Source organism: Selaginella moellendorffii, unplaced genomic scaffold (genome assembly GCF_000143415.4).
Source record: "Selaginella moellendorffii unplaced genomic scaffold, v1.0 SELMOscaffold_5, whole genome shotgun sequence".
Classification (NCBI taxonomy): domain Eukaryota; kingdom Viridiplantae; phylum Streptophyta; class Lycopodiopsida; order Selaginellales; family Selaginellaceae; genus Selaginella; species Selaginella moellendorffii.
Window position 1 is genome coordinate 3,404,746 of NW_003314266.1, and position 14,367 is coordinate 3,419,112.

At 47.8% G+C, this 14,367-nt stretch overlaps 3 protein-coding genes across 3 annotated transcripts; 1 reads left to right on the forward strand and 2 right to left on the reverse strand.

The window, feature by feature from the left end:
* Nucleotides 1–3,230: 3,230 nt before the first annotated feature.
* Nucleotides 3,231–4,010, reverse strand: LOC9659385 (ervatamin-B). Its single transcript, XM_024670080.1, has 3 exons — nt 3,729–4,010; nt 3,335–3,496; nt 3,231–3,239 (listed from the first exon to the last, which is right to left on the reverse strand). Exons 1-3 carry the CDS (start codon nt 4,008–4,010, stop codon nt 3,231–3,233), a joined length of 453 nt encoding a protein of 150 aa, XP_024525848.1.
* Nucleotides 4,011–5,529: 1,519 nt separating this feature from the next.
* LOC9633612 (ervatamin-B) lies at nt 5,530–7,030 on the reverse strand. Its single transcript, XM_002965294.2, has 5 exons — nt 7,009–7,030; nt 6,366–6,761; nt 6,041–6,273; nt 5,852–5,986; nt 5,530–5,792 (listed from the first exon to the last, which is right to left on the reverse strand). The coding sequence occupies exons 1-5, from the start codon at nt 7,028–7,030 to the stop codon at nt 5,586–5,588; spliced, it is 993 nt and encodes a 330-aa protein (XP_002965340.2). The 3' UTR covers nt 5,530–5,585.
* Nucleotides 7,031–8,270: 1,240 nt separating this feature from the next.
* Nucleotides 8,271–11,892, forward strand: LOC9633613 (pentatricopeptide repeat-containing protein At2g39620). The gene has a single exon (XM_024669910.1). It carries the CDS (start codon nt 8,277–8,279, stop codon nt 11,841–11,843), a length of 3,567 nt encoding a protein of 1,188 aa, XP_024525678.1. The 5' UTR covers nt 8,271–8,276; the 3' UTR covers nt 11,844–11,892.
* Nucleotides 11,893–14,367: the final 2,475 nt, after the last annotated feature.

Genomic DNA, 14,367 nt, shown 5'->3' on the forward strand with positions numbered 1-14,367 from the left:
TCAATTATGGATGCTCTTATATGATTTGGATAGTGTATTTCTTTTTTAGCTGATCATATATCTTTTGCTACTAAGTGTATAGAGCTCTTGCTTTGTTCAAAACATTCACAAACCATTTAGAGATTATTTATTAATTATATATTCCTTGCTAGTATATCCTATAATGAGTGAGTTCTATGAAAAGAAGGTAAAGGTTTCGTCCATCTTCTTGTTGTGACTATAAGCCACCATATTGAGTTCTGGGATACTAAGTCTGGCTCTTCAGTGCAGGAAAAGAGGTTTTTGCCTCCTCAAGCTGGCATACTTCAAAGTTCCCATAGATGATCCACTATCTATTATCAAGATCAAAGTCAAAGAGGGAGGAGAAAGAAAATGCATGGCATGCCCATGTAGCCCTTGTGTTAATTGTGTTTGAGATCGGAGTTTGCTAGCAGAAAGAAGTTGCATATAGCTTCTCAATGACTGCCTCATCTCTTCAAATTCAGTATTAGTAGATCTATCCATCAAAACCATGACTTTCTTTGTATTAAAATGCTAAATAATATTAGTTTTATGGGTTTACCTAGATATGTAATTACACACATTAGTATATAATATTGTGGAAGTGGTTATTTAAGATAACATAACAGTAATTCATGCTTGTAAGTCTGGGCTTCTGAATGAAAATCCAGAACAATATGGAGTATTATGGAGTATTATCAGAAATGTTATTAATTGATTCAATTATTGCTGATATAATCAATGTACCACTCATAATCGTTAAAATTTAAAATAATGTCACTATAAGCCCTAAAAATAGAAAGCTACGTACACCAGACCTACGCCGCGCTCCTCAAAGCACTGCGGCAGTGCGGGGCCCAACCGCAGGGGCGGCGAATCCACGCCCACATTGTCGCCAGCAGCGTCGCAAGCGATGGATTCCTCGGCGATCACTTCCTCCAGATGTATGGCAAATGCGGCAGCGTCGACGACGCCATCCAGGCCTCCCGCGAAGAAGGCTCTTCTCCTGGAACTTCATCATCGCGGCATTCACCAAGAACAGGCAAGGCGATCGAGATGTTTAGGAACATGGACTCGGCGGGGATCAAGCCCGACAGCGATACTCTCTCTAGCATCCTTGGCGCTTGCTCCAGCTTGAGGTCTGGAAGAAGGCCGGAGGATCCATGCCAGGATTTCCAGTGGCGAGCTAGTTGTGGAGACTGGGCGGGCTCGTGAAGATGTATACCCGCTGTGGGAGGCTGCGAGAGGCCAGAGAGGTGTTCGATCGCATCGTGATATGCTGGAACTCGATGATCGCGACATATCCCCAGGGCGGGCATACCGCCCAAGCTCGGCAGCTCTACGAGGAGATGGAAGGTTTCGAATTGAAAGCCAGCGACACGACTTTCGCTGGAGCTTGTTCCTCGCTCGAGGAAGGGATCAGGGGTCTCACGTCCTCGATCATCATCCAGAACGCGCTTGTGAGCATGTACACGCGCTGGACGTTGCGACGGCCGTGTTTGACAAGATCGAGAGCAAGAGCGTGGTCTCCTGGAGATCGCTGCCTGTTCTCGGCAAGGAGAGACCAAGCAAGCACTGGAGTTTTGCAAAAGGATGGAGGTAGAGCCCAACGAAAATCTCGTTAGTTCTCTGGAAAATCTAGTCGAGCTTGTTGATGAGTGACGCCACCACAACGGTGTTGCTGGATCCATCTTTTCTAAGAGTCGTGCGTGCCTGCCCGAGCTCCAAATTGTTGGCATTGGAACAGACGCTTAGAACGCTGGTAAGAGTCAGCTGCTAGAGAGCTTCTCGGTTCCTCCCGTGCTGAGAGTAGGCCACGATCAAAGTTGTCCAGAAGACCATGTCGCGAGCTCTCACTATCGAGAGAGCTCGCCTGGCCGCGTCAAGTTCGTTGCACTCCCATACATTTGCTGATGAGAGCGTTCTAGATGAAGATACTATTTAAACTTTGATTGTTATTATTCAGAAACCTTTGTCGTGCTGTGTAGTGCTTTGCTCTCTCAGTTTCTAAGTTTTCTGTATGCTCAAGCAATGACCAACATGAGTAGCAAGAGTGGGATGGGAAAAACCTCCAACACTGGTTGTCCCGGAGCTGGTGTTAGAGCTAATGTTCGACGCACTGCCACAGCTCGTGCCGGAGCCGGTGCCGAATGCAGTGCTGGAGCGGGTGCCAGAGATGGTGCTGGACACAGCGTCAAAGGTGGAGACCCTGGTGCTGGACATAGAGATTGTGTTGGCACTTGAGACCTTGGTGCGTTTTCTGTGGGACATTCCAACCATGGCTCTTCGCTACCCCAATCCCATGTCTCCCAAACTGGAGGGGAAGGTGGTGGAGGCAAATCCATGGATGGAGGCTCGTGATCACTCCCACCCTCACTTCCACCACCATTGTCACTGCCGCAGGACTTAGAAGGGACGCTCGAAGATGGGGGAGATGGGGCAAGACCTGGAGATAGAAAGCTAATGGCACAGTCATTGTTGGTAGTTGGTGTGGCATGCTTTGCTGGTGGTGAGGATCGTGTGAGAAATTCGTTGGTGCGCACAACCCGCATGCTGCGATCAGGAGATTTGGCATCCCTAGCTCACGAAATGGGCGGGAAAACTTCTATACAGCCTTTTTAGTTTGGATGATTGTGCATGGTTTTCTGTGTTTTCGTGTGAAGGCATCCACAACAAAAGGGCGAAGTTTTTTGGGCAAGCAGAAACACCTCAAGGTTCAGATAGTGTGCTTCTCATATTTTTCGCTTAGCTATGGCAACTTTTGTTAACAAGTTCCATTCATTTTGATCTGGATAAAATATCCTCTTGAAAAAAATTAGATGCTTTTGGTGTTGACGCATCACGCTCCTCTCAAATGCTAAACTCTTTCCTAAACTCCTTATCTCCTTTTGTTCTCGAAATCTCCTTTAAAAGGTGCGCTTGCTGGGGCAGAGGGAATTACAGCATTATCCCGGAAACAGTTAATAACAATAATTACATAAATCTTAAAAATTACTTTTATTCTAGAGCTTAGAATCCCATCGTCCATCTGAGAATCGGTCAATTCCTCCCATTGCATGAGCACAGGCTTGGAGCTTTGCTCCAGAACGTAAGAATACCATCTTTAAATAGAACTTTTTTTTAGTATTAACAAAATAAATAAGCAAATTGATTTGGCGTATGAGTTAAGGTGGTGATTTCCGTCAAGTTCATGAAGCTTGCTAATGATATTAGTAGACTCTTGCAGGACACTAGAGAACCTGTCCCAGACAGTTTTTGCGAGTTACTAGTGCGAAAGAAGAAGACTCATGCCAAGTTTGGATTAAGAACAAGGTATATAAATTTGATATTTTACGGAAGTAGTGGGATACGACGAGTCCCCGTCCATCCCACACATCCCGTCTCCATCCTTTTGCTCGAATTTCATGAATCCATCCTCCCCCCAGGAAGTGTTTTTGATGATCCAGGAGGGCATCCCACCTTTGATTCCATATCCAATGCGTGATCCAGCGAATCGCTGCATTGACCAGAAATAATTCCCTGGAAAACGATGTAAATAAGTTAGAAATTAATAATATTTGAGATTTTCTTACACTCCTGTAATGCTGGAAGTTGTTGGTCGCTGCCAACGGTCACGGGAGTTTTGGAGACTGCTTTCATCAGGGTGTCAGCACTGTGACGACTTTAAAAACAGTGATCTCCGCTATTCTTCATATAATCTATAATATGACATAATCAGTAAAGTATACCAACCTGTTCGCGTTGCAACTGCCCGCAAATCCAGTATATGGATAGGTCTCCTCTGTGGTGACACCACCGTTTCCCACCACGAACTGAAACTCATTCTCCGATAACCCACCCTTGCATCCTTCGTCTACTGTGTCCAGAGAAACGAGCTGCTTCGTCGCCAGAAAGTGTGCACTCTCGATCGATGCAATCGCCGAGAAAGCCCAGCAGCTCATGTGGATCACAAGAATCACCCGCACCCAAATAGACGAGAGATACCCAAAATTACGATGAGTTCTAATCATACTGCGGTCGCCCTGATCTTTATTCGGGGTCACAGTTCCCCGCTGCCTCCAATCCAAGCTCGTCGGGAGGCTCGACACGTCCACGTCCACGGCCGGGAGGCGATCCAGGTAGCGCGGCGCTTGCTGACGTGCATGGCTCGGGATTCGGCATTTGTGAGATCCGAGAACTTGAGGCCAAGCATGAAGGTGGTGTTGGGCACGTTGTGCTTCGCGATGTACGCCAAAGTGTCTGAGAAGACCGCGAGCCTTCTCCCAGTCGCTGCTGTAACTCTTGCGGCGCTTGGCAGTCCAATCGTCTCTAGAGCGCGATCATCTTCCAGAGCCACTGGCTGCACAATCGCAAACAGTCCTGCCCCTACCAAGATTAAATCATGTTGCTTGCCATGGTCGCACTTGCACAAGTGAGCTTATATAGTGAAAATTTTACCTTCGGGTAATTGCCGGGTAAGGTATGTAAGGTTTACGTTTGGCAGTGTTATAGAGGTTTCGGGATTGAACTATCCTTGCGATGGAAGCATGGAAGACACATAAAAGAGATGCCCTCCCGTGACAACATTCAACATTTCAACATTTAACATGCCCTTGACACAATACAACATCAAAGCATAGCTTCAGCATTTGAAGTTATATACTTAAAAGACTAATTGGGTTGAATTAATATGACTAATACAAATTGACCTGTGTAAAGCCATTATAAATGCATTGGAGAGTGGGAGAAGGATGCTGGTCCCCGTTTCTTACAGCAGTAAAGATTGCTATTTTAGGGGGATCACAAATATATTACAAGATTCTTCAATAAGTAGTTCAAAAGTTTAATTGCAGTATCTTGTTTTGAAATATTCTGTTTATTAAATAGTTTACTGATGCAGTAATGCTTGGTTTGCTTAACAATAGTGCTTACTGTTTAATAATCTAACTGTAAATTTTAAATACAAGATTAATCTTATTATTTATCAACCATTAGATGTTAAAATAAATGAAACATACTTGGAAGTAATTAGTAATGTTTATAAATTATAAACATATTTATAAAGTATAATTTCAATATTAATCTAAATGAATAAATTAATTTGAAAATATAATAAAATACACTTGAAAGTTCTGTAGCAAAGTCAGGCTTATGAGATCCAAATATACAGCTAGAATACAATATCTGTATAGTGGGACTTTGATAGCTGTTTGATTCACTTTAATTAGAATCACTCACATTTTCTTTTTAGAAAACTTTGAAGTGTTTTGGCAATTCTTCAGCTCTCTCATATTTTAAATTTTTTTAGGTTTTTATATGCGTAAGTCCACATGAATGTAATGACCAATATATAGTGATAAAAAGATACTTGTACTTTGGTTTGCCTGTAGGTGTATCCACTCCACCTAGCTCTGTAACTCTCAATCATGACTGTTTGCTGCTGCAAGCCTGCAGCTCTCCCTAGATCGTGATGCTGTGGCTATACCTAGCTCTGGATCTACTGCATATCATAGTCAAAAGAGCAAATTTCACTAGTTGCTAATGTATTGTGATGGCAGTGTATAATTGATATATTAATATAAAGTTTGGATTATAAAGTGGTTATTTTACGAAGTAGTGGGGTATGATGACTGTCCGTTCATCCCACACATCCCTTCTCCATCCTCTTTCTTGATTCTCATGAATCCATCCTCCCCCCAGGAAGTTCCCCACGAGTTTTTGATGATCCAGTAGGGCATCCCACCTTCGGTTCCATATCCAATGACCAAGACCGCATGATCCCGCGAATTGCTGCAGTGACCAGAAAGAATTCCCTGGAAAACGATGTAATTAAGTTAGAAATAAATAGAAATAATATCTGAGATTTTCTTACACTTCTGTAATTCTGGAAGTTTTGGTCGCTGCCGCAGATGCCAACGGTCACGGGAGTTTTGGAGACTGCTTTCATCAGGGCGTCAGCACTGTCCTTTGTGACGTCTTTATAACCAGTGATCTCCACCACCTTATTCTTTAAAGAACAAAAAACAGCTATAATATGAAATAATTAGTGAAGTATACCAACCTTGTTCGCGTTGCAACTGCCTGCAAATCCCGTATATGGATAGGCCTCCTCCGTGGTGACACCACCGTTTTCCACCACGAACTTAAACGCATCCTCCGGAAACCCACCCTGGCATCCTTGGTCTACCGTGTCACAGTCTATCAATTGCTGCTCGGACAGAGAAACGAGCTCCTTCGTCGCCAGAAAGTGTGCACTCTCGATCGATGCAATCGCCGAGAAAGCCCAGCAGCTCCCTGTGGATCATGCGAATCACCCACACCCACAAAGGCCAAATAGAAGAGAGATTAGAAAAAAAAAACAAAAAAACGACGAGTTCTTATCATACCGCACTGGCCCTGATCTTTAATCGGTGTCACAGCTCCCTCCTGCCTCCAATCCAAGCTCGTCGGGAGGCTCGACACGTCCACGTCCACGTCCTTGGCCGGGCGGCGATCCTGGTAGCGCGGGGGCTTGAATTTGCCGACGTAATTGGCTCGGAACTCGGCATTTGTGAGATCCGAGAACTTGTTGAGGCCGAGCGTGAAGGTGGTGTTGGGCAGCGCGTTGTGCTTCTCGATGTACGCCAAAGTGTCGGAGAAGATCATCAGCCTGCGAGCCTTCTCCCAGTCGCTGCTGTAACTCTTGCCGTGCTTGGCAGCCCAACCCTCGAACATGTTCTTGATCTCTAGAGCGCGATCGCCTTCCAGAGCCGCTGGCCGCGCAATCGCAAACGGTGCTGCCCCTACCACCACCAGGGTGCTATATATGGTAAGTGTTTATATCTGCTGGAGAAGCATTTTTATGGAATATAGAGAGTGTCTTAAATACCATGATCATAATTTTAGCACCATTTCATATTTAATAAATTTTCAAATTTGTTCCAAAGACTAACCTATATGAAGCACTTTAGCTATTGCACATGCACAATTTCTAGAGGATCAACCTATTGAATGTTATACTAAACCTCATAAACTTATGGTCCAATTTACCATGATATTTAATACGGTCCATTCCACTAAATAAGGAGCCCTTTAGACAAACGACATACTATAAAATTGGGAAAATGAATTAACACTAGATTATCCATTTTATACTTTGTAAGTGGATGATGATGTGAATTGTAGTGTCGTTGTTGTCCATGTATACATGGTTTAAGTATTCAACAATTTTACTCAAAGTAATGGATGAATGCTCATCAAATACAAATCCTAAAACCTAGCATTAGTAACTTGTAGGAATGGCAAAAGTAAACTTAACTCCATTAATAGTATTGTATTATGACCATATAAATTTTTTTATGGTGAGGTATTAATAAAACTCTATACCTCTATGACATATGTATATCGAAGAGATGGTAAATATCCATCTTAATTCGAATGTTGAAAGTTTATGTCCTTCACAATCATCCCTTAAGATCCAAACACACTTGGGCTAACACAACTTTAAAACTAATATAAAAAACATCCACACAATTAGAATACATCAAAACTGAAGGAGTCATTAATAACTCTTTTGTGATGCAAAAATGCCCATTTAAAGTCATTAGACTAAATGAAAGATGGTGTTGATGACTTTAGCAATAGTCAGAATAGTGTAGTATGATTAAAAATATGATCAATAAATAACTAAATTATTGCACATTTCTCAAGAACTATTGCATATCATTCACACACTTATAGTGAATAAACTTTATAGTCCTTAGTTCTCCCAGCGGTTGCATTACTAGTCTAGCTTGCTAGATTATGTTTGCAGCCCCAAAATTATCCAAAGCACTCATAAGCAAGGTATATTCCTACCCTTAAATTTGAAATTGTATATATTGAGCATCCATGTACATATCTTTCCTCATATGAAGCATCCATGAACAAAGATAATTTGTGGGATGCAATACAAATAGATAACTAGTTGTCTCACATGGAATAATTAATCTATACAATAGAAGAATTGGTAGATTGCGAAAATAAAAGTGTTAGTTCCCTTTAGTTTAATAGGGGTTGTGGGATGTAGTATAAGTGGATGATTAGATGCCTCATATGGAATAACTAATTTATACAATGGAAAGATTAATAGATTGGAGAAATAGAGGTGTTAATTCCCTTTAGCTCAATAAGGATTATTAGATATATACTTATATATATAAAAATAAATAATATTAACCCAAAAACCCTAATTTATATATAAGAGGCCACTCCTAGCATATTCATAGCATATCCACTATAAGCCCTAAAAAATAAAAAACAGTGGGGGAGGAAATGATATGAGCTTTGGACAAACGCGGCGGCGTCTCCTCAGCACAGCGATCATCGATTCTCCCGACACCTCCTTGCAGCGGTTGGCACGCCTCGACGACGATCTCCACCACTTGCAATTCCAGTCGCCCTTCCAGGTGCGCCAGACCTACGCCGCGCTCCTCAAGCACTGCGGCAATGCGGCCGCCCTACCGCAGGGGCGGCGAATTCACGCCCACATTGTCGCCAGCGGCCTCGCCAGCGATGGATTCCTGGGCGATCACCTCCTCCAGATGTATGGCAAATGCGGCAGCGTCGACGACGCCATCCAGGTCTTCCACTCCCTCCCGCGAAGAAGCCTCTTCTCCTGGAACTTCATCATCGCGGCATTCGCCAAGAACAGGCATGGCCGCAAGGCGATCGAGATGTTTAGGAGCATGGACTCGGCGGGGATCAAGCCCGACAGCGCTACTCTCTCCAGCGTCCTTGGCGCTTGCTCCAGCTTGAGGGATCTGGAAGAAGGTCGGAGGATCCATGGCAGGATTTCCAGTGGCGAGTTCCAGAGCGGGATAGTTGTGGAGACTGGGCTCGTGAAGATGTATGCCCGCTGTGGGAGGCTGCGAGAGGCCAGAGAGGTGTTCGATCGGATCGAGAACAAGGACGTGATATGCTGGAATTCGATGATCGCGGCGTATGCCCAGGGCGGGCATAGCGCCCAAGCTCGGCAGCTCTGCGAGGAGATGGAAGGTTTCGGAGTGAAAGCCAGCGACACGACTTTCGCTGGGATCCTGGGAGCTTGTTCCTCGCTCGAGGAAGGGAAGAAGATCCATTCCAGAGCCCTTGCCAGGGGTCTCTCGTCCTCGATCATCGTACAGAACGCGCTTGTGAGCATGTACGCGCGGTGCTCTAGACTGGACGTTGCGAGGGTCGTGTTTGACAAGATCGAGAGCAAGAGCGTGGTCTCCTGGAACGCTATGATCGCTGCTTGTGCTCGGCAAGGAGAGGCCGAGCAAGCGCTGCAGCTTTTCAAGAGGATGGAGCTGGAGCCCAACGAAGTCACCTTTGCAAGCGTTTTCAATGCTTGTTCTTTGCTGCCGGATCATCGGGAGGTGGGAAAGAGGATCCACGATCGTATTCGAGGCTCTCACCTGGAAGCCAATGTGACCGTGGCCACTGCCATCGTGACCATGTATGGCAAGTTCGGGAAAGTTGGTATGGCGAGACAAGTTTTCAATGGGATCCAGCACAAGAATGTGGTGTCCTGGAACGCGATGCTGGGAGCTTACACACAGAATAATCTGGACAGGGAAGCTCTTGAAGTTTATCACGAGATGGTGGCGCAGAAAGTCCAGCGGGATGAAGTTACGGTGGTGATTGCTCTGGGGATCTCTGCAAGCTTGCGACTGCTAAAACTCGGGATCGAGCTTCACGAGCTCAGCGTTGCTCACGGCTACGACTCCAACATCAAGGTCCAGAACGCTCTCATCAGCATGTATGGGAAGTGCAACGAACTTGACGCGGCTAGGCGAGTTTTCTCGAAAGTGAGAGCTCATGACGTGGTCTCCTGGACGGCTTTGATCGTGGCCTACACTCAGCACGGGAGGAACCGAGAAGCTCTCGAACTCTACAAGCAGATGGAGGGAGAAGGAATGGAGCCGGACAAGGTGACTTTCACAAGCGTTCTGAGCGCCTGTTCCAATACCAGCGATTTGGAGCTCGGGCAGGCGCTGCATGCACGGCTCTTGGCGAGGAAAGATGGATTCAGCGATGGAGTTCTGGTGGCAGCACTCATCAACATGTACGTTAAGTGTGGGAGGCTGGACTTGTCGAGTGAGATTTTCCAGAGCTGCAAGGACACAAAGGCGGTCGTGGTGTGGAATGCGATGATCACGGCCTACGAGCAGGAGGGATACAGCAGGGCCGCTGTCGATCTTTACGACATGATGAAGCAGCGAGGCTTGGATCCGGATGAGTCGACACTCTCGAGCATTCTAAGCGCCTGTGCAGAGCTCCAAGATTTGGAGAAAGGCGAGCAGCTTCACGTAGAGATCATTGCCTCGAGGGACTGCTCTCAAAATCCGGTAGTTCTCAACGCGCTTATCAGCATGTATGCGAGCTGTGGAGAGATTCGCGAAGCCAAGGCGGTGTTCAAGCGGATGAAGAACAGGGACGTGGTGTCGTGGACGATTTTGATCTCGGCTTACGTCCAAGGTGGTGACGCTCGAAGAGCTCTCAGGCTCTACCGGAGGATGCTCGTGGAAGGAGTCCAGCCGACCGAGGTGACGATGCTGGCGGTCATCGCTGCGTGCTCAGCTATGGAGTCACTCTGGGAAGGTATAGTTATTCACGCTTTGACAGACTCTATGTTCTTCACGGACGCGGCTGTGCAGGCTGCGCTCATCTCCATGTACGCGAGGTGCAGGAGGCTGGATCTGGCGTGCCAAGTTTTCAGGCAAGTCAGGCACCTCGAATCCAGCGCAAACTGCTGGAACGCGATGCTAGCAGCTTACTCGCAGCTCGGGCTCCCGGAGGAAGGCATCCGGCTTTACTGGGAGATGAGCTCCACAGGGATCAAAGCCAACGAGGGGACTTTCGCTGGAGCTCTCGCTGCTTGCTCGATGCTTGGAGCCGTGAGAGAAGGATACAGGATCCACGAGCAAGTCTCTTGCAGCAGATATAGCTCCGACCTCAGCCTCAAGACCGCGCTCGTCCACATGTACGCCAAGTGCAACCGGGTTGACGCTGCGTTCCACGTCTTCGAGCAGCTCCAACCGGACGTGGTGGCCTGGAACGCCATGATCGCGGCCTATGCTCAAAACGGCTATGCATGGCACGCTCTCGAGCTCTACAGCAAGATGGTCAGCGAGAGCAACGTAACACCCGACGCTTACACCATCACCAACATCCTCAGCGTTTGCTCCAACGCGAGGCTGCTCGACAACGGGAGGACGATCTTCGAGCAGGCCGTGAGGCAGAGCCCCGAGCTGGAGCGAAATACGGCGGTGGAGTGCGCGGTGTTTAATCTCTACGCAAAGTGTGGCAAGCTCGACGTCGCGACGGCCATGTTCGAGAGGATGGAGGCCAAGAACGCCGTGTGCTGGCATGGGATCATCGCAGCCTACGCTCACCATGGCTACGGCATCGAGACGCTCTGGTTCTACCGTCTCTTTGAGCTCCATGGCTACAAACCGCTGGAGCCGACTTTCCTGTGCGTGTTCTTGGCGTGCGGCCACGCCGGCCTCGTCGACGAGTGTAAGTGGTACTTCCAGTCGATGATCGAGGACAGGATCACTCCAACTTTCGATCACTACTCGTGCGTTGTGACGGTTCTATCGCGCGCTGGGAAGCTGGAGGAGGCCGAGGATTTGCTCCACAGCATGCCGTTTAATCCTGGCAGCGTGGGGTGGACGAGCTTGCTGGGGGCGTGTAGAACTCACGGGGATTTGAAGCGGGCTAGGAGAGCGGCGGACGAGGCTATGGAGCTGGATCGACAGGACAGTGCTCCATACGTGCTGCTCTCCAACGTTAACATCTTCGCTGCGTCGGGGTGTCTGGATCATTTGCGCAAGAAAACCAAGCACAATCATCCTAAGTAAAGAAGGATAAAAGTTTATGCGGTGCCGTAGGCGCCATCTTGTTGGTGCGAATCTCTCGATCCCTGCATGGAAGCTGTCGGATCCGCACGAAGAAGCGGCGTTCACTACCACGACATTGGCGCCAGCCCCGGATAGGCCCCATCGTCGTCTTCCGGCACAATAAGCGTGCCAGCGGCAGCCCCAAGCTCATCTCCAATGAGCGTGTCATCACCACCATTCTTGGCCCCATCTCCCGGTAAAGCATGCCAACGAATTTCCCAAGATCCTCCTCACCACCAGCAGTGAGCGTCTCCTCGCCACCAGCAGTGGCATCAGGTTTGGCATTGTGCCGAGCACTAGCTCCGGCACCAGTTTAAGGACTAGTGTTTGAGGTATTTCCTTTACCTTTATTTCCACTCGTGTTCATATGGAAAACTTAGAAGGTACAAAAAAAAAATTGAATAGCAAAAATCATCCAATTAAACAATGCCTACTGTCTCATGTTTCCCTATTTCCTTGCCAAGAGCCGTGCATGCAGAGCTCCAAATCGCTAGCATTGGAATAGGCACTCAGAACCGCTGGTGCCTCCATTCTATCTGCTTGTAGAGCTCTCGGTTCCTGCCGTGTTAAGTGTAGGCCACAACCAAAGCGTGAGCTCACTTTCCAGAAAACTCACCTGGCCACGTCAAGTTCGTTGGATGTGTCGAGATGTCAGTCTCGATCAGCTGATGTGGCATGTCCACGTGGGCATGAGTCATGTCCCTTGAGTCATGTAAAAAGAGTCGGAACACAATGAACGAGCTCATGAGTGTTATGTCCATCCCTTTTCACACCACAACATGGTATCGGATTTCGGGGACGATCCTGGTTGGTTGATTTGACGTTGCTGTCATGGCCGCTTCAACCCCACCACCACCTCCGCCGCCCCCACCACCACCGCCGCTGCCGCCGCCGCCGCCGCCACCGGTTGCTGCTCAAGTTCTCGTGGCTTCCACAGAGAAGGTGGAGAAATTCAGTGGCACGAATTTCTTCACATGGGCGACAAGAATCAGGCTGATCCTCTCTGCGAAACGAGCGTGGAACATCGTTGATGGGACTGAGCCTCGTCCCGCTGAGCAGACGCTACAATCAGATTGGGATTTTCGCAATCAGCAAGCCATCACCGTCATTGGCTTGGGATTGAGCGATGAATTCTTGCCGCTGATTGATCTCACCAAGACCGCTGCTGAAATCTGGACGTCGCTTCGCACGATCTTCGTGGCCCAAGCCGCAAATTCTTCCATGCTGCTGAATCAACAATTCTTGGCGCTTCACATGGAAACGGGTGAAACCATTGCTGTGTACGTGGGACGGATTCGAGGGCTAATGGCTGAATTGACTGGTGCTGGGTCTCCTGTCACGGACGATCGCGCCAGGGCGTTGCTGCTTGCAACCGTCACGCCTGCGTTTAGCACGCTCGCATCTGTTCTATCTCACATGGCCATGAACTTTGATCAAGTCGTGGGTGCCCTAATTGAAGAGGAACGCAAGATGAAGGGGAAGAAAGAAGCGATGCCCTCTGCCAAATCTTCCTTGCTTTATGCTGGCGCTGCGGGAGGATCATCCTCGTCCTCTCAAGCTCAGCCGAACGACACTGGTTTTCGTGGCATTTGTCACTATTGCCACAAACCTGGACACTTGGCGAGGGATTGCAAGAAGAAGAAAGCTGATCGTGCTAAAGCTGCCAAGAACAAAGACAAAGGAAACAAAGACAAGGGCTCTGGGACTCCTCGTAAGCTCTTGATGGCTCGCTCTGCAAGCAGCAGCCACCAGCCCGTGCTCGGACCAGAGCTGTGGCTGGATTCTGGAGCGTCATTCCATATGACGCCCATGGCTTCCTTGTTTTTTGACTACCAAGAACCGTGTGAGAGTGACGCCGTGGGACTCGGTGACTCCTCTGCTCACGACGTACTAGGCAAAGGAACAATCAGGGTTCAGCTCTCTTCTGGAGAAATCCGGGAGATCTATCCTGTGTCTTATGTTCCGGGACTTACACACACGCTGCTGTCGATTGGAACTGCTGCTCAAGTAGGCTTCGATACTCTGTTCACAGCACAGGGAGCGTTCGTGCTGGATGCCGAGACTGGAGACAAGGTCGCTTTTGGAGTTCCAGTTGATACGCTCTACCGCCTGGATGCTCACGTGATCCTTCCACCTGTGGCGCTGATGGCTCGGGTTCCACCGACACTTGCAACCTGGCACCAGCGCCTTGGTCACGTGAACGAGCAACAGCTAAAAAAGGTGGATGTTCCTGTCTGCGAAGCTTGTGTTGGTGGAAACGTTTTTCCTTTTCCACAGATTTCTCATTCTCGAGCAAGTTCTGTTCTTGAGTTGGTACACTCGGACGTTTGTTCGATTATGGTTGAATCTTTGGGAGGCAAACGTTACGTAGTCACCTTCCTGGATGATTACACGCGGTACCTGATGGTGTACCTGCTGGCTCATAAATCAGAAGTGTTCTCCTGTTTTAGCCAATACAAGGCTTTGGCAGAAACTCTACACGGCT

What these genes read in the sequence shown, in the direction of transcription:
- LOC9633613 (XM_024669910.1), top strand. Translation starts at nt 8,277, where the DNA reads ATGAGCTTTGGACAAACGCGGCGGCGTCTCCTCAGCACAGCGATCATC.
- LOC9659385 (XM_024670080.1), bottom strand. Translation starts at nt 4,010, where the DNA reads ATGATTAGAACTCATCGTAATTTTGGGTATCTCTCGTCTATTTGGGTG. An exon ending in GTTGCAACGCGAACAGGTTG is followed by an intron (nt 3,497 to 3,728) that starts GTATACTTTACT and finishes TGGTCAATGCAG; the next exon opens with CGATTCGCTGGATCACGCAT.
- LOC9633612 (XM_002965294.2), bottom strand. Translation starts at nt 7,030, where the DNA reads ATGGACCGTATTAAATATCATG. An exon ending in GGACCGTATTAAATATCATG is followed by an intron (nt 6,762 to 7,008) that starts GTAAATTGGACC and finishes TGGTGGTGGTAG; the next exon opens with GGGCAGCACCGTTTGCGATT. An exon ending in TAAAGATCAGGGCCAGTGCG is followed by an intron (nt 6,274 to 6,365) that starts GTATGATAAGAA and finishes CATGATCCACAG; the next exon opens with GGAGCTGCTGGGCTTTCTCG.